The 20,356-nt window shown below is 40.3% G+C and overlaps 1 protein-coding gene across 1 annotated transcript in view; it reads right to left on the reverse strand.

Moving 5' to 3' along the window:
• Nucleotides 1–15,322, reverse strand: part of LOC149162076 (uncharacterized) — a 36,930-nt gene extending 21,608 nt beyond the window's left edge. The window contains exons 1-2 of the mRNA XM_089435094.1: nucleotides 15,293–15,322; nucleotides 15,100–15,180 (exon numbers count right to left, since the gene is read on the reverse strand). Coding sequence (XP_089291220.1) covers nucleotides 15,100–15,180; nucleotides 15,293–15,322 — 111 coding nt within the window. The remainder of the gene's footprint in view (nucleotides 1–15,099; nucleotides 15,181–15,292) is intronic.
• Between the last annotated feature and the right edge of the window lie 5,034 nt (nucleotides 15,323–20,356).

A 20,356-nucleotide genomic window follows, 5' to 3' on the forward strand; every position in this document is an offset into this window, starting at 1 on the left:
TTACTGTAAGAAGATCCCTGTGCAAGCTGACTTCCAAGCCGAGGCATATCTTGAAATCTTAAATTTAACTGTTGTATCAAACAGGGTTTACCATGATGTAAGAAGTGGATCAGGTTTGAAAAAAAAGAACTTCTGGCCAGTAAAGTAATGGTTCATTGTTAAATTACAAACTTTCCTGTAAGAAGATCCTTGTGCAAGCTGACTTCCAAGCCGAGGCATATCTTGAAATCTTAAATTTAAGTGTTGTATCAGACAGGGTTTACCATGATGTAAGAAGTGGATCAGGTGAGGTAGTGGATGGTGAGACAGTTGAAGACCTCATACTCATTTTCCTATCAGTCTTTTGTGACAACATACATGAAGTTACAGCGACTGACTGAGAATGTTGAGAATTTTACAATAAGCCAAGGAAATTCCCAAACGAATTCTTAACTGGAGAATATTAACGCTAAGATAATAGCTATCAATTAACATAGTTCGATTGAGTTGCTTGATAGCATCACTTTCCTGATTAAAGAAAAAGAATTCTGGAGGAGCACAACTCAGTGTTAAGATCCCTGTGCAAGCTGACTTCCAAGCCGAGGCATATCTTGAAATCTTAAATTTAAGCGTTCTATCAGACAGGGTTTACCATGATGTAAGAAGTGGATCAGGTGAGGTAGTGAATGGTGAGCAAACCTGTGCCTAAAATTTCAGAATTGTGCCTAAATTTTCAGACATGTAACATTTGTTGTGCTCCGACTTGTGGAAGAGAATTTGTGACCTGTAAACTCTTGGACATGAGGCATATGTCTTGTGTGCAAAAATGCCTAGTAGCTCAAGCTTCTGACAATATCTCAGACCTATGTACAATGAAGACTTGTAACTGAAGCAAGAGTTTTTGAATTGTCACATATCTTTGTGACATTAAGTACTTTTGCATAGATTTTTGACCTATGGCAAAGGATCTACAACTAGTTGACCTATGGCAAAGGATCTATAACAATCTCGGGCCTGTGAGAAGACAAGTTTAAAATAGTATGTGGACAGCAGTTTAGACCTACTTATTTTTTAGAAGACATAGTTCATATATGTGTAAATATTCTCAGACCTGTGACTTAGATCAAACCTGCACCTAAAATTTTAGAATTGTCCCTAAATTTTCAGACATGTAAAAATGCCAACAATCCTGAAGATATACAGAGCCATGTCAAAGAATTCAGAGAAACATTGCAGTTGTTTGAGGGGATGCATCCTTTTCAGTATTACACTATCCATGCTCAGTACCGAAAGCGTTCACCTAGAGTCTTATTAAAATATCCAAACCAAATTCTTTGGTTGAGAAAGGATCCAACCAGAAATCAAAGGAAGTTCAAATAAAGGGTGGATCTATGGAAAATGACAGCAGGAAGGATTCAGATTATACTATCACGGGATTTAGATTATACTGTCACGAATTGTTATTGTCTCCTTGTTGAACCGGTTGAGTTAAGAAATATGGAAATTGAATCAACGACTCTTGTGTTTGCCACAGGGTGGAACGAATTGCCATAGGATATAATCTATTCGCTTCCTGTGCAATTTGTGTATATCGAATTGTGTGCCAGCAATGGAACAACCTGCTTCCGGCAAACTATTTCATAACTTGGTTTTGTGAGGCATCTATCACGAAGCAGCCATAGTTGGCAGTGTAAGTCAGAGATGTCCTCTTATCAAAACGGATTTTCTTTTGAAGGATAATCATGCTGAATGGAGAAAAAGGAGAAAGCAGAGGACAACCATGTAAAAAAATTCATAAGCCTATCATTAATGAAGTCCAGTGAATCCATAGGAAGCAAAACAGGACTGAGAGAGATGATATGGCAAGGAAAGGGAAACAAAGTAGTTGAAGAAGGACCTGACCTGGAAGAAATGATGTTGTGTAGATGTATTCTAAACACAGCTCCGGCTCACGATTTCCAGCTCCGTTCGTGAGATTGTCAAACCAGGCTCCTCTGTCAGTTTGAACACTGCTATACTTTGTGAGATTGTCAAACAGGGCTGTCTGTTTGTCGATGAAGTTTGATCCAAGAAGGCTGTCGGTAAGGTCATGGAAGCACGGAAACCGCAGAACAGGGTTTCCAAAGCACAAATTTGTTGATCGTGCATCGCAGAACAGGGGTTTCAAGCCACGAATGTGTGCACCGCAAAACAGGGTTTTCAAAGCACGAATTTGTTGATCGTGCACCGCATAACTGGGTTTTGGAGAGAGTTGAGCAATAATGCCACCCAGCAATAATGCTACCAAACGGACGGAAAGCAGGAAGTTCTCGGAAATCGCTGAGAATAAACAGAAATTGCACGACAGATGCCCGCCGAATGTGGACGCCAGGTGTCAACCTGAGAATGAAAAGGACGACGAAAGTATGTTTCAAAGGAAAGCCTATCGACCTAATTATTAATTATTGTTTCAGTATGCATAAGTATTATATTACACCGGTTTCTTATATAATAAAGTGCAGTATGTTTTTAGCTTTAACTAAATGTTTTCAGAATATTTTTAATAAATTGTTATTTTTTTATATTTTTTATTTCAAAATTTATTTACTAGTTTATGATTGATTAGTTGTTTGAATTATTATTTTTTTAATATTTTTTATTTCAAAATTTATTTACTAATTTATGATTGATTAGTTATTCGGAAGTTTTATTGTGGCGATTTTTTTAATATATATATTTTCAATTTAATTTAAAAAAACAAAAAACAAAAAAAATTAATATATCAAAAAAATCTCTAATATTTTAAAATAATAAATAAATAAAATAAAATATTATTTAGCTATTAATTAAATAAAAATTTATATAAATATTATAACGAAAAGATTTAACTTTCATCCCATAAAATCATTCTCCTCAAATATCATAATTAATTCCACTATAGACACCCTCTCTAAAGATAAAGAAGGTATTCCGGATTTGGGTGACCAAAGAATCTTTAAATGGACAAGCCAATGAATACTACCATAGATTATTCACGGAGATCAAGAACACAAATTAATATTTTTGCTATACTCACTGTTTTTCATTATCAGTGCATATAAGTTCTTTTTATCGCGAAAAATATGGTTTTAATGCAGCTTATGTAAATATGTATATATATACAAATTGTGCTCTTGGGTTAATAAAGCTTTTATAAGTAAGACTCACGCTCCACATTTTTTAAAAAAGATTTTTTTTATCGCATTTATTTAGCATATATATTTTTTTGAAAAATTATATTTTACAAAAAAAAATTCATGCGGATTTTTTTTATTAATGAAATATATGTTTTATAGGTATAAACACGAGCAAAGATCTATCTTTACCATTTATCTAACAAAGATCTATTTTAATTATATATTTAACATTAATTTATAGAGATCAAATTTCTTCAACACACATTAAACTAGTTTTTTTTGTTATTAATATATTTTTAAACATATATCAATTTTAAAATATTTTATTAAAAACCAATATTAGATATTTTATTCTATACAACATCAAAATATTTTATTTTAACATTTTTTTTATACATAGATATATATATGAAGTTGATATCAGTTTTAAAAATCTTACTCACATATTTTTTTTATTTTTTTCTAATTATATTTTTTTTTTACTTTTAATTACTTTACATAAAATTACATTAGGTACATATGGACAACTAATTAAATATGCATAGCATATTTTTCTTATTATAGTGGATATTAATTTTTTATTTAGAGAATATTTTACTTTTATTTAAAAAAAAACAGATATACTTACACAACGTTTTCAAACTACGTCTTCAAACTAGGTTGTAGAATAAACTTTTCGGTTCAATAATATAATTTTAGTATGGGGGATTTTCGCAGTGCATTATATTAGATATCATTTTTTGGGATTCAACTGCGTTAAGTAAGTCATTCAAAGTATGACCATTTCCATGAGAGGTAGTCGTAAAGTGACTAATTTCTCATGATTTTTGAATAGTTCACTTAGCACTCATTGCATCGGGTGATGCTCACAGGGGTGAAGAAGTGGGATTGAAACTAGTGAACTTGAATGGTTCATGAGGCACAATACTTGCTAAGGTTTTGCAAATGGGGTAGCAAGCTAAGTGGGCTTGATTGTGGGGAAAAACTCCACAGTTAAGCGCGCTTGAGCCAGAGGAGTTCTGGGATGGGTGACCTCCCGGGAAGTCCTGGTTACCAGGTGCAAGCCCCGGAAGTGATGATTGATGCTATGTGATTCGTTCTCCACATTTCACTAGTTTCAATCCCACTTCTTCACCCCTGTGAGCATCACCCGATGCAATGAGTGCTAAGTGAACTATTTAAAAATCATGAGAAATTAATCACTTTACGACTACCTCTCATGGAAATGATCATACTTTGAATGACTTACTTAACGCAGTTGAATCCCAAAAAATGATATCTAATATAATTTTATTTTATATAATAATTACATTAATTTTTTTGGAAAAAAAAAATTATTTATTTAATTTTATTGATTTCAAATCTTTTTAAATTTACAAAACGAGTATTATAATTTAATCTAAAGGGGAAAAAGTTAATGTCACATGAAGACCTTGGGCGAAGGACACAACTTATGGAACAAGCAATTACAAAAGATTCTATGGGCTTACTACCAGCGAAAAGGTATACGCACAACTTCGATTGCGAAAGTAGGCATCCGGCGAGAATGATCAGAACCAAAGAAAGGTGAAATGGCCGTTTTATCACTTCCTTTATTATTGATATTTTAAAAAGGAGAAAGTGCGATATTCGTATAACACACGTAAAATTCTTTGGTAAGTGAAAAAGTGTCCGGAATGTTTCCCAACCGAAAGTGTTTGCAAATATACCTAATTTTCCAAAGCGTTTGGAATGCTAATTTTGTGATATTATAGAAAAGTGCATAGTGTTTGCAATTCTTCACCTACACTTTACAATATAATTATCTAAATCAAAGGGGACCTTTGAAAGGTGATTTTTTTTTATTGTTATTGTTATTTTTTTTATTTTTATAGTTTGTATCATACCTAAGTTAAAGGATGAACCATTATAAAAAGATAAAGTAGAGAATAATAATGAATAAAGTATATATATTTAAATTATATATAAGATTTAATGATTGTATAAAATATTTTTTAAAAAATAAAGTAGGGAATGATAATAAATAAAGTTTGTAGTGTAATGATAAAATTTAGTTTTTTATCTTTATTATTTATTCATGAAGATTGTATGATTTTTTCCATCTTGTCTTAGGATGAACCACATTAGTTGGTTCGAAATGTAGACCAAATCCTAAGAATGTGATTAATTCTAAAGACATTTCTACATTATGGATCACAAAAGTCTCAGATTTAACAAGATCTAATTGGATACCGTCATCCATATCAAAAATTCATGGTTTTATTTAATTTATTATTAATCATTTGCTTTTTATTTATATCCTTTTCTCATCCAATTAATCATTTGCTTTTTATTTCTATCTTTTTCTCAACCAATTTTGTTTTACTGTTCACTAAATCTTTCCTCAATGTTAATTTTTAGTGTATTCTTTATAAATTTGATATCTTAATTTTTAAGTAGGTTGATAATGTAAGAGAAAATGTATTCTTTATCTTCTTATTTTGATTTGCAACCTTTATGAGTTGGTTCTTAGTTGTGTCCTACAAACAAGGGAGTCTCATACACTAATTAGTGTTTGGTTTGGTGATGATCTTAAAATTAGATTATTATTATTATTCACTATTTTTCACACTGGAGATATTAAGCTTCATGTAGTTGCGCATTATGATATACCATTATTCATTAAAGTTATCTATTTGGCATTGATGTTTCTTTCATTGAACTTTTTCCTTTAACATTTTGGTTTGGGCCTTTTAATCTATTAGACACCATTTGTAAGAGTTTTGCTTGTGGGTGGCAATAGACACCCTGCCCAATTGGTTAAGGTAAGCATTAATGATTGTGATGGGATATTGCAAGGCTACATGATGCTTGCCTGCTGAATGAATGTTGTGGCGAATTGTTTGTAGTTGCCATATGCAAGTTAGGATGCCTTAAGCATATGATCCAAACTGGTGGACCCAAGGGCCTGAACTCCATTATTAGTAGGCATATTGGGAGTTGGGTCCACATGGTGAAAGCAAAGGCAAGGCGCCCCTACTGTATAAAGAGGATGCCCACATGTGCAAATTCATTGAATAAATTTGGTCATTCATACAAGGGTGGACAAGGAGCATTGTGATTGTGATAAGTCAAAGTTTAACACAATAGGGCGAATTGAGCATTGATTGAGTGAACATGGAAGACTTAGGACCTACATGAGGTAGGTTTGTAGATGCTTTACGGTCCGAATTGATAAGTCTTATAGGTAGTTGTGCCTTGGATAATTATATTCTATAAAAGAGTCGCACGTAATTGGTCATGTTCCCTTGTTGTATCTTTTATCATTTGCCACATAAATAAAGTTAAGGAATTTGCCTTGAGAGTCGCTTATAAACATGTGATGTGGTCTCTTTTCTAGAATGAATGTTATGATCTTTGCAATGCATGGTGTTAGTTAAATATTCTTGAAATGTTAACTAAGTAATAAAATATTGTTGGGAGTCCCAAGGGATAGCTCAATTGGTTATTGAACTGACGTGAAATCGTGCAAACCAAGTGATCCAAGTTTTAATCCCCGAGTTGTGACCTAGTCTACAGAGAGGAGGACAAAACATAGGCCCCAAGAGGTATAGTAGTAACAACTAGCATCGATCTTGTGTCATATGAAATTGACCCAATTACCAATTCCTATAAATTACCAAAAAAACATTGTTAGGAGATTCTAAAAACACGATTAAACATATACTTATTATTGAATAAATTTAATTCTATTATTAAATTTAATTGCAAAACTAACCTATCATATCTTTAAAATGAAATTACTAATCTATTTTAAATAAAAATATATAATTTAACCATTAAAATCATAATAATAATAATAATTAATTTAATTAGGACTAAAATTCCTATTTCTATTTAATAAAAAAAATAAAATAAAAAACCCATCTAGAAACGTTTAAAACAATCACATTTCTTCTTAGACGTCTCATTCTTCGTGTTGTTTTAACCAAAATCATATCAATATTAATAACTATTCTTCAAATATTTTTAACTAAAATATATCTATATTAAAAATTTCCATTTATTTTTTTATCTTTACACAATCAAAGTCATCTTTAAAAACTTTGACTTGTAATGCCCCAGGGAAATGTAAATATTTGACTTACTGTGGTTAAAAGAAAAGAAATTGAATATGACATTATTAACTGTTTTGAAATTTAATAATATTGTTATTATTTTTTTAATAAGTTAAGAAAGGTCTTTTTTTTTTAAATGCTGGCAAATTTTGAGTGGAAGTTGGGGAAGAACGGTTGCAGTGATTACAACCCTAACTATCTCTCCTGACTGGAAAGGTTTCAAGGAAAAAGGAAAAAAGAAAAAAAGAGAAGTTAGGTTGTGTTGTGAGAACAAACAGAAAGGAAAAAATGGCTAAGTCTGGTGAGGACCAGATAGCCAAGCACTAGGTGCGGCTATCTTGCCGAGGACAGTGGTCCTACAAGAGAGCACGGGGGGAGATTCTGGTCCCGAAAGACGAATCTCAAGGTTGGGCGGCAAACAGAAGCAGGAGACAGAGGAAAGCTCAGTATTTGATCCGGATTTAAACAGGAACACAACAAATTACAGAGATAACCATATACACAAAGATGCAGCGGAAATAATACTTCATTTCATTAATGGAAAATACTGAAATATGCTTACAGACAGAAATGGAAATAAACTAGCTAGGGCGATGGTAGCTTATCTCTGAGAAGAGATGTGATGGCTACATGCCTCTGAACTGTGTTACAATGAGGCTCGAAGGCCTATTTATTGTTGAGAAACAATGGAAAAACCCTTAACATTCCAAAACCTAACCCTAGGAGATGAAACGCCAAACTGTGGGCCCCGTTTGGGGGTAAGTTGGTACATCAACTTCCCGGGGTCGTAACTTTGGCATATGATCTCTGTTTGACGCATACAATAGCTCATTAGAAAGATCTATCCGAGCACTATCATTGTTGGAACGGGCAACACAGTCCATTCCATGGACTCGTGTTGCCCCCGGATTCCCCAAAAAACGTCGTTTAGGGCCTCAAAACGGCTCCGGAAGTTCAGGACCCGAAAAACTGCTAAAAATAGTAAGTTGTGCTACAATTAAGGAAACTGAAAATGCTGAGAAAGACAATGGTGGGGGTCCAGGTGGACTTGGCAGGTGGCCACCAATATCCACCTGGATCATTCCTCCCCCCTTAGGAAGCAATGGTCCCCATTGCGTTGAGCTCCTCCATGAGATGAGGAAACTTCTGCTGAACTTGTTCCCTGGTGAGCCACTTGCCCTGCTGAAGGAGTTGGCCCGCTTTGACAACTCGATACAGTTGGATATTCTGTTGGCGAGTGTTCTTGATCTGTGTGTCCATGATCCGATCAGTTGCAGCTTGTTCCATGCAATCTGGATTTAATTCTGTGGGTTTGAGCTGTTCTGCAATGTCGGATGTGTCTAGCAATGGTGGAAAGTATGGCCGAAGGCGGTCCACATTGAATACTGGGTGCAGGCCAAGGAATGGGGGAATGCTGAGCTCAAATGCATTGTCTCCCATAGCCTTAGTAATGGTGTAAGGACCATATCGGAGTGGTCTCAATTTCCGATAGGCTCCAGTAAGGCGTTCCTTTTGCAAATGCAACCAGACTTTGTCGCCCACCTGAAACTTGTGTGGCACCCGATGTTGATCATGTCGCTGCTTGTACTTGGCATTTGATTTCTCAAGAATGTCATGGACCTGCTGGCGAATATGTTGGATGCGCTCAATGAAGCTGGTGGCCTTATCTGTTTCGGACTGGACATGAGCTGAATTCATGTGAGTAGCTGCAAGTGGCATGGCCACATCAATGGGGCATAGTGGCTGGAATCCCAAACCCACCTGAAAAGGGCTATGGCCAGTGGAGCTGTGAAGAGCTCGGTTGTAGCTGTGCTGAACGTAGGGGAGGCTCTCGTCCCATGTGCGTGGATGCTTTGAGTTATACATGCGCAGAATGTGCACAATCATCCTATTGACAACCTCTGTCTGGCCATCAGTTTGAGGATGGAAGGCTGTGGACTTCGTGAGTTTGGTGTCCAGCATTGACCAGAGACTGGACCAAAAGGTGCTGAGAAACCGACTGTCCCGATCTGAGATGATAGACTGTGGGATCCCAAAGTGCACCCACACTCGTTCAAAGAAGAGTTTAGCAGTGGCTTCTGCTGTGATATTCTTCTTGCAGGCCATCATAATGGCCATCTTTGAGAACCTGTCGACGACCACAAAAACACAGTCATTTCCATGCTTAGTGGAAGGAAGGCCTGACATGTAATCCATGGAGATGGATTCCCAAGGTCGACTAGGGGTAGGCAACGGGGTATAGAGGCCTTGCTTCTTAATGGTCGGTTTGGCAATGGCACAGGCAGTACATGATCGGATGTACTTCCCAACATCCTGTCGAAGATTCGGCCAATAGAAATAGTTTTGCAGTACTGCCACTGTTTTCTCGACCCCGAAATGCCCAGCAGCCCGACTGTAGTGTGCTTCCCAAATCATCTTGGCACGCTCGCTTGAAGGAACACAAAGGTGACCGAGGTGGCATAATAGGGCATCCTGGAGGTGAAAATCTGCAACCTGCCGACCCTCCAAGAGTGTCTGGTATGTGTGGCCGAATTCTGGGTCGCTTTTGTAGAGAAGTGGCCAATCAGAAGTCTCGTGCCCACAAGAGTTGAGCACGGTGGTTAGCGCCATGATCGGTGGTCGACTGAGGCAATCTGCAACATTATTGGTGCTGCCCTTTTTATACTTGATATTCAAGTGAAACTGTTGCAGGTATGTAGACCACTTCTGATGGCGATCATTCTGCAATTTCCCTTGGGTCTGTATGAACTGCAGAGGTCGGTGGTCTGTGTGGATGACCGTTTCCTTCCCCAAAATGTAATGCTTCCATTGTCGGCAGGCCTGTACAATGGAATACATCTCTTTATCATAAGTGGGGTACTTCCGGACTGTGTCTGAAAGTGTTTCACTGTGATATGCCACTGGATGTCCATGTTGAGTAAGGACTGCCCCAATAGCATAGTCAGAGGCATCTGTCTCGACCTCAAATGGTTGTTGTAAATCTGGTAACGCGAGCACTGGTGCCGTGCAGAGGCGATCCTTCAACTCCCTGAATGCCTTCTGTTGAGATTCAGACCAAAAGAATTTTGCTTTCGCCCCGCCCTTGGTGACTTGACTCAAGGGCCAAGAAATATGAGAAAATCCCAACACAAACCTGCGGTAGAAGTTGGCAAGACCTAGAAAGCTGCGGAGCTCTGTTAGAGTGGTTGGAGAGGGCCAATCCCGAATGACTTGGACCTTGGCTGGATCGACATGCACCCCCTGTTCATCAATGATGTATCCCAGATACTGAACCTCGGTCATGCCAAAAGTGCATTTCTCCAAATTGGCACATAGCTTGTGTTGCCGCAGTGTTTGGAGAACCTGTCGGATGTGGTGGAGGTGCTCTTCCCAACTCTGGCTGAAGATCAGAATGTCATCCAAGTATACTACTACAAAGGAGTTGGTGAATGGCCGCAAGATGTCATCCATTAGCCTCATAAAGGTTGCAGGAGCATTCGTCAATCCGAAAGGCATGACCAACCATTCGAAGAGGCCCTCCTTGGATTTGAAGGCAGTCTTCCACACATCTGAGGGTTCAATTGGTACCTGGTGATATCCTGACTTCAGATCGATCTTGCTGAAATATTTCGCCCCCTTTAGTTGGTCTAGGAGGTCATCAATCCGCGGGATCGGGTACCTATTACGGACAGTGATCTTGTTCAGCGCCCGATAGTCAATACAGAGTCTCCACGTCCCATCCTTCTTCTGTACCAACACTATCGGGCTCCCACAGGGCGAAGAACTCGGACGGATGTGACCTTTCTGCAGGAGCTCCTGAATCTGCCTCTTGATTTCATTGTTCTCCAGAACGGAGCGCCGATAAATTGGTCCATTGGGTAGCGGCGCACCTGGGGTCAGATCGATGGAGTGCTTGACTTGACAGTGCAGAGGAACCCCTGCCGGGGAGGTGAAGATGTCTTCGTACTCCTCCACAATCTTGTCCATCTGTAGCTGCCGTGCAGAGGGACCCCGTTTGGAGGCCGCGGCCACTGTCTTCTTCTTCCCTTGAGGGCGTATCATCAGGAAAACAAATTTCCTGGTTTTGGAAATGATCTTACTGCATTGTTTTGCAGTAATCAAAGAGATGGCGGCAGGTGGTGCTACCTCTGGTATCCTGAACAACTTATTTCCCAATGTAATAATAACAGCACGGGGCCTTGATTCATACACAGCATGTCGCTTCCACAAGTATGGTTGTCCTAGTAATACATCACAAACTTCAAGGGGAGCAATGTCACACAATACCTCATCCGTGAAGGGCTTGATGTTGTATGGAAGGCGACACTGCTGGCTCACGCGAAGATCTCGCCCTTGGTGAAGCCACCCAATGGTGTATGGTTGTGGATGTGCTGTGGTCGGTAAGCCCAACCGCTTCACGACCTCTGCCGAAATGAGGTTCTTTTGACTCCCGCTATCAACAATGAACTGTATCGGGGAGCCCTTTACCCACATCTGGGAGTGGAAGAGACGCTCCTCCTCCTCTGGATCTTCGGGTTCATTTTTCTGGATCTTTGCGGTAGCAACAGTGGCGCTGGGATCCGCATCAATGATCTGCTTCCCTTTTTCATACCCCTTATCGGGTTCTGACTCAGAGTCGGAACATGCATCTGATTCTGAAACCTTTAGCTCAGCCACCAGTGACTGCTTGGCCCGACACTCACTTGTGTTGTGAGTGGAGCTCTTATGGAACTCGCACCATTTTCCAGTGTCCTTTCTCGGCTTCGCGGCGTTGCTCTTTGCTTGCAGCTTCGGCTGGTTGTCTTGGGCTGTCCCGCCTTGGCTTTGTCCTTTGTTCTGTGGTTTAGGGGCACCTTTCCCCTGCTTTGGATTCGCAGATCCAAAGTCTCGCTTCTTTTGTTTAAACTTCTGCTCGACCTTGACGGCATACCGGTATGCTGCGCCGAGCGAGGGGATGTTTAGGAACTGTATTTCTTCCTGGATGTACTTGTGCAGGCAGCCACGGTATTTGAGTATCAAATGTTGCTCCGAATCCTTGATACCCAACTTTGTGCGAAGGGTATGGAAAAGATTGGTGAACTCCGGCACGTCTTGGTCCCTTCCCTGCCGCAGCGTGGTCCACTTTATGTATTCATCCTCATAGCTTCCGACAGGGTAGTACTGCTCCTTGATGGCATCCCGGAACGAATCCCAGGTGGGTGCGGCTGAAAATAGTGAGCCAGTACTTTCATCCTTCTGCTCGCAGTAGGTTTCCCACCAGTCCTTGACGTGGGGGGCTGCTTTGAGAAGAGCAAAAACAATCTTTTCCCGACTCGAAAATTCATGAACAGAAAAATAACCCTCTAGCAGATTTAACCATTTATCTACGGCATCGCGTCTATCTGACCCTCGAATATGGGGATTTCAAAATTAACTTGTACCTTAAAGGGTGTGGGTTTCCAGAGGAGCTGCTGGAAGCCGATGCGCCGCTTCTGGGTAGCCGCTGAAGGATCTGCGCAAAGCTGTCCATCATCGCGTTCCGTTGTCGCTCGAGCGCTTCTTCGAGCAAGATTTTGATGGGATCTCCTGCCCCCTCGTCTTTCTTCTCGTCCGCCATGGGAGGCCGTCGGGATTTGCGAGGCTGGTCTTGCAAAGGTTCAACCAGTTCAAGCCCTAACTCCTTATATCCCGACCTTGTTGGGGACATGCAAAGAAAAACAGAGAAAAAGCAGACCGCTCTGATACCACTGATCCGGATTTAAACAGGAACGCAACAAATTACAGAGATAACCATATACACAAAGATGCAGCGGAAATAATACTTCATTTCATTAATGGAAAATACTGAAATATGCTTACAAACAGAAATGGAAATAAACTAGCTAGGGCGATGGTAGCTTATCTCTGAGAAGAGATGTGATGGCTACATGCCTCTGAACTGTGTTACAATGAGGCTCGAAGGCCTATTTATTGTTGAGAAACAATGGAAAAACCCTTAACATTCCAAAACCTAACCCTAGGAGATGAAACGCCAAACTGTGGGCCCCGTTTGGGGGTAAGTTGGTACATCAACTTCCCGGGGTCGTAACTTTGGCATATGATCTCCGTTTGACGCGTACAATAGCTCATTAGAAAGATCTATCCGAGCACTATCATTTTTGGAACGGGAAACACTAGTCCATTCCATGGACTCGTGTTGCCCCCGGATTCCCCAAAAAACGTCGTTTAGGGCCTCAAAACGGCTCCGGAAGTTCAGGACCCGAAAAACTGATAAAATAGTAAGTTGTGCTACAATTAAAGAAACTGAAAAAGCTGAGAAAGACAATGGTGGGGGTCCAGGTGGACTTGGCAGGTGGCCACCAATATCCACCTGGATCAGTATTTGGAAGGCGTTGCAAGTGGCAGTAGCTCTGAAGAAATAGAGGTGAATAGTTTTGAAAATCAGCACATTAACATCCAAGGACAGGTACCAAACAAAACTCTATTTGTTGTGCGTGAATAAGTTTTGTATTATCCGTTTGATATAAAAGAAAAGGACTGTAGCAGAAAGAAAATAGTTAATCCCTATATAGGATTAATTCTGTAATTGAAATGCATCAGTTAAGTAAGGGAAACGTTGGTGGTCTTTTAGAATATCTAGAAGAGGGAAGGGTACATAAACTACTTAAAATCTGGAAACAAGTGAGTAAGAGTGACCATGGTACGCTGGTACAGTTGTACAGATTTGGACCACACAAAACTCTGATAATGGCCCCTAGGAAGCGGTAGGTGTAGTATTTAGCAAACCTCTAATTAAATCCCTGGTGGGTAGGTGTAATTCTGGAACTGCAAATATAAATTTTATACTCGGAAAACAAACCAAAAGACAAGAATCATTCTGTTAATGCTAACCAAAACGAGGAGGGCAGAAACCAAGTAGTACTGGTCTATAATTTTCGTTGGGTTTTATACGGAGGTAGGGTATGGCGTGATAATGTTGATTATTTGAAAACATGCATACATATCCTTACAATTAACAAGTTGGTGCACGGTCAAGTTGTAAATATATACGGTTTATAAATGTAAGAGAATTCTCTGCCGCGGGTTGTAATCGACGGACCACAGAGAACCATGGAGGGAGAAAACCCTGTATCATGCAAACCAGCCCGTCAAGGGTTACCATGCACGCAGACCTCCAGGACTCTACGGGTAGGGTTTCACATCAAATAATTAACTAAGAAACCCTGCATATAAGATTTAATTACCAGATATAGCACGAAGGTCGTAAAGAACCAAAAATGATAAGTACATAGAAAAGAATAGTGCCAGACATTTAAACAATCATTTAAATTTCGGTTCAACTATTAGACCAAATGAAAATCTGGATGGGGATTGTTATCTCTTACACATCTAACCAGAGAACAAGGTGTGAAATCCATATTATTAAACATGCAGTTGTATATAGCCAGAAACCAACATCCATTAGCAGTCGGTGATAACACTGTAGCAAACGGTTACACATTATACATTCAGAGAAGAGAATAACTTAACCAAGGCGCTTCCAACAGTTTCACTCAGGAGTCCTGAGAATTGCTTCGTAGCACCATGCAAGTACACTTAATACAACCCGGTAAACCCCGGAACATTCCATGGTGGATAAAAGAATATACATAATTACATTAGGATAACATTGTTCAGCTGACGCTAGAGAACTAAAAACAAAACCCTCTACCCGAGCAAAAGGGGTACAGGTCTCAACCCCAACAGCTCTCGGTTGTACAAGGAGGATTACCCTGTAACTCAACAAGCTTTCAAACCTTAGGAACTCAAAATGTTGTGCAACATAATCAATATAGCTAGCCATCTCAGATTCGAATCATCTAATGAGTCAAATTCATTAAAAGAATAGTTATTCAGGAGCAAACCCTTACCTTGGCTTCTTGAGCAAGGAAAACTAGTGAGATGCCGACCCCGTAGCCTCGCCTGAGGGCCTCAGATGTTTGAGGCAAGCTCTACAACCAAAACACACCATTACGACTTAGTTTGTAGATAGAAATGGAAGCGTTCAGCAGAAAAACAAAACTCCAAAGACGGAAATGCCAAATAACTGTGAAAAAAACATACCCGGAATTTTCCATGTGATAAGGTCGCCATATTCTTTCATCTGGTGGCCTTCCAATCTATTCCAAGGCCTGGCGGCAGACAGAGTAGACTCGTAGAAAACTAAGAGGTGAAACAGAGCCGGAGCCAAATGGTGGAGGCAATAATGCAACCCGATAACCGAGTGATGAATGAACCAAACCATGAAAGGATTGAACTGTCGGATCATAAACCCGCCCATCCTCCAATGAAGTGGCGAAAGGCTCGAGGTAAACAACTGCGGATAGAGGAGCCTGCTCGTGCCACGTAGATGGCAGAGCAGGAAGAATTAACACCAATAGCCAGTGTATTAACTCTAAACAGTACCACATAACCAGAGAAAAATCAATGAAATGCCAAGTGTAACATATATCCGCCAAGTTGCTGATCGCGAGGAGGCGGATGATTTCCAAAGTACGTGCAAAGTTAATGAACCAGATCCTATAGTACCAGGTTGACAACATCACCGTGAGTCCAACAATCCGGTTGCCGGGAAAAACTTCACCAATGACCGGAATAGTAAAGGGTTACTGTCGTAATAGTTCTATAGTAATATGTAATTAAAAAAAAAAAATTACTATGGTAGTATTGGGAGACATGATAGTTGGTATCAGAGCCCAGTTACAAAACTGAGGCCTCTGGGAATTGAAAGTTGACTACAGAAAACAACACATACAATTTATTTTCATTTTTATTCATGCAATTCAAGAAAACAGTTAGTGTGCTAACTTTTTCCTTGTTGTCACTTTTCCTATGTTAAGAACAGAACCAGGAACCAGAAGACTGACAGTATGAGAAGAGCGGACAGTGCATCACGCAGGTATGCGATGGGCCAGGGACCTGTACCTGGTCCTGAGAGCAACCCCGAGCTATGGGTACAGCTCGGAGAGGAGGCTCGAAATACAAACATGGCCATCTTGGAGTCAGTGCAGGAATTGAAAAATGAGATGGCCCGGTTACGAGAAGATAACGCACGGCTAACTATGGAACAAGAGAGAATTATAAAAAGCCTGTCTGACAAACAGAACCAGCCGCCAGCAAATCCCAGTGTGGAGCAGCAAAGAATGTCTGGGGAGCAGCATCACCATACAGAACCTGAAGGGACTGAGGAAAGGGAGGAATGATCCGATAATGCATCTGAACAACAAACATCAAAAAGGCAATGGATAGAGCTACAAGGGGAATTTCGTAAGATTAAACCACCACACTTTGACGGAGAACAGGAGGAAGCAGCTGAGGCATGGTTGATTAATATGAACAAATATTTCCAGCTATATGAATACGATCACAACCTTAAAGCACGGCTGGCTATTTTCCAACTGCAGGGAAAAGCCACCCTGTGGTGGGAAGAAGTTAAGATCGTAAGAGGAGTAAGCTAACAGACCATAACCTGGGAGAAATTTCAAAGGTACTTTAAGGAGAGATACCTAACCGAGCGTTTCTACGATGAAAAGGCAAGAGAATTCCATGACTTGCGGTTGGGACAGCAAACCATGGACGAATTTATCACCCGTTTTACTTCCTTGCTTCGTTATGTGCCTTATATTAGAGAAGAAAAAGCTAAAGTGCAGAGGTTCATTAGTAGTTTACCTCTGTATATGCGGGAGAGGATTGAGTTTGACAATCCGAAGACAATGGATGAGGCAATACGTAAAGCCAGAATTTGTTACCAGCAGAGTAAACAGAAGGGGGAAATTCCAGGTAAAAGATGGAATGATAAGAGAAGTAATAAGTCGGCTAGAAACAACAAAGGGATGCACAGTAGTGGTAGCAAGGGTGTTGGCAAGGGGAAAAGCAGCAGAACTGTACAGAAAAATTCATTCAGGTCCAAGCCAACCAATAAGTCCAGAGTCAGCGACCAACCTGTAAAGTTGGACAACGAAGGGACAGCAAGGCCTCCAATGCAGTGTTGGGGTTGCGGTGGACCTCACTACGTCAAAAACTGCCCTCAACGAAAGGGAACTGAACAGGTATCCCAGATCCATGAAGCATCGATAGTCGGCGATATAGGACGTAGCCTACCAAGGATTAATGCAGCTTTGGATGATCGTCAGGCGGAGTACCAGCCGACCATGGTGGAATTCGAAGGTAAAATCTCAGACCTTACTGTAGTTGTTTTAATTGATCCTGGAGCCACATTAAGTTATATTAGTCCTAAGGTTGTAGAGCATTGTAAACTGCAACCTGTTAAATTCAAGAATCCATGGCTAGTACAGCTGGCTACAGGGGCCAAGAGGCAAGTACTTGCAAAAGTCAATAACTGCTCTTTACAGATAGCAGGACAACCAGTAATGGCAGATTTAAATGTGCTTCCCCTTGGTTCATATGATGTTCTAATCGGTATGGACTGGCTAGAGAAGCACTGGTCCTTAGTCAACTACAAAACAAAGACTATTTATTATAGAGATGAGCTTGGAACAAGGCAAGAGATGCAAGGAATTAAGCGGCCAGTACAGGTCAGGCCAATAACTGCCTCTCAGTTAGCAAAATGCATTAGGAAGGGATGTCAAATTTATGCCATCCAAGTGGGCTATGCTAACTCGAAAGATAAGACAGCCACATTGGACAACATCCCTGTGATACAAGAATTTACTGATGTGTTTCCGGAAGAAGTTCCCGGACTGCCACCTAAGAGGGATATAGACTTTACTATCGAATTGGTACCAGGGGCAGCCCCAGTATCCCAAGCGCCCTACAGAATGAGTACACCTGAGTTGACGGAGTTAAAAATGCAGCTACAGGAGCTGTTAGACAAAAACTATATTCGCCCCAGTGTGTCTCCTTGGGGAGCTCCAGTATTGTTTGTTAAGAAAAAAGACGGGACTCTTCGCATGTGTATAGATTATCGTCAGTTGAACAAACTGACAATCAAAAATAAGTATCCTCTACCCCGGATTGATGAACTTTTCGACCAGGTGAAAGGTGCAACAGTATTTTCCAAGATCGATTTGCGATCAGGGTATCACCAAATCAGGATTAAGGAAGAGGACATAGCTAAAACAACTTTTAGAACAAGGTATGGACATTACGAGTTTGTGGTGCTACCCTTTGGGTTAACTAACGCCCCCACAACTTTCATGTGCTTGATGAACAACATATTTCATCAATATTTGGACAGATTTGTGCTCATATTTATTGATGATATACTGATATATTCCCGCACTATGGAAGAGCACAAGGAGCACCTCAGATTAGTGCTGCAAACCCTCCGAGAACACCAGTTATATGCCAAGTTCAGCAAGTGTGACTTCTTCAAGGAAGAAATACAGTATCTGGGCCACATAATCACAAAAGAAGGGATCGCGGTAGACCCCGAAAAGATAAAGACCATAATGGAGTGGCCCATACCAAAAGATGTAGCAGACATCAGGTCCTTTATGGGGTTGGCCGGTTACTACAGACGATTTGTGGAAGGATTCTCAAGAGTAGCATATCCTATCACTTCCTTGCAGAAAAAAGGAAGAGCGTTCAGATGGACCCCGGAATGTCAAAGAAGTTTCGAGCAGCTTAAGCACCTACTCACCACCGCACCCATTTTGAGCATAGATGATCCTAATAAGGACTACGTGGTGTGCACCGACGCAAGCAAGGAAGGAGTGGGAGGCGTGTTGATGCAGGAAGGGAAGGTAATTTCTTACGAGTCAAGGAAACTAAAGGAGCATGAGCAGAAATATTCCGCTTATAACTTAGAGTTGGCAGCCGTCATACACGCCTTGAAGATGTGGCGACATTATCTTGTGGGAAGGAAATTTTTATTATTGACAGACCACCAGAGTCTGACCAATTATTTTAGCCAGCCCACTTTAAATGCTAGGCAAGCACGGTGGATGGATTTCCTAAGTAGTTTTGACTTTGAAATTAAACATTTGAAGGGAAAAGAAAATCGGGTGGCAGACGCCTTAAGTCGAAAATTACAGTGTTTATATGAAATTTCCTATAGCAAATGGAAAAGCCCCTTCGAGGGGATGATACAAAAAGCATCAGAACAAGATATTGTATACCAACAAATAAAACATCAAGCACAACAGTCTACCAGCGAGGAAAATTAGCAAGGCTATGGGGTGGATGATGCTGGAATGTTGTACTACAAGAAGAAGTTATATGTACCCAATCAAAAAAGCCTTAAAAATCTGATTTTGGATGAATTTCATATCAGTCACTACGTTGGACACCCGGGATATCAGAAAATGATCACTGCGCTTCGAAAAGAATACTACTGGCCGGGTATGAAGAAGAATGTGGCCGAGTATTTGGCACGATGTTTGGAGTGCCAACAAATTAAAGCAGAGCATCAACACCCAGCGGGGTTATTGCAACCCTTACCCATTCTGGAATGGAAGTGGGAAACTATTTCTATGGATTTTATAACAGGGTTGCCTAAGACAAAGAAGAATAACAATTCTATTATGGTGGTAGTGGACAAATTGAGTAAAGCGGCACATTTTATACCTGTGCAATCCACCTACAGAGCTGTACAGATTGCCCATATCTTCATGCAAAATGTGTTTAGATTGCATGGACTCCCAAAGACGATAATCTCGAACCGCGACGTGAAATTCACATCGGTCTTTTGGAAGACATTGTTTGCAGAATTAGGGACACAACCGAACTTCAGTACAACGTATCACCCCCAGATCGATGGACAAAAAGAACGGGTGAACCAAGTGGTGGAAGACATGTTAAGGGCTTATGCGATGCAATAGCCAACTAAGTGGGAGGAGTACTTAAACTTGGTGGAGTTTGCATACAATAACAGCTATCATACTTCATTACAAATGAGCCCCTTTGAGGTTTTGTATGGGCAGAAATGCCGTACACCCTCAAGCTGGGGTGGACCTGAAGAAAATTAAGGTTAGGTCCGGACATGCTTAGGGAAATGGAGGAGATGGTCAAAAAGGTACGGTCTAATTTAAAAGCCGTGCAGGATAGGCAAAAGAACTTCACTGACCGGAAAAGGAGGTTTAAAGAATACCAAGTTGGTGATCATGTATATGTGAGAATTCAAGCAAAGAGGAGTACGCTGCAATGGAGTGGGTGTGCCAGGTTGGC

Source organism: Pinus tabuliformis, chromosome 5_2 (assembly GCF_031772625.1).
Source record: "Pinus tabuliformis cultivar Carrire ecotype Pingquan chromosome 5_2, CPIR1, whole genome shotgun sequence".
NCBI classification, from domain to species: Eukaryota; Viridiplantae; Streptophyta; class Pinopsida; order Pinales; family Pinaceae; genus Pinus; species Pinus tabuliformis.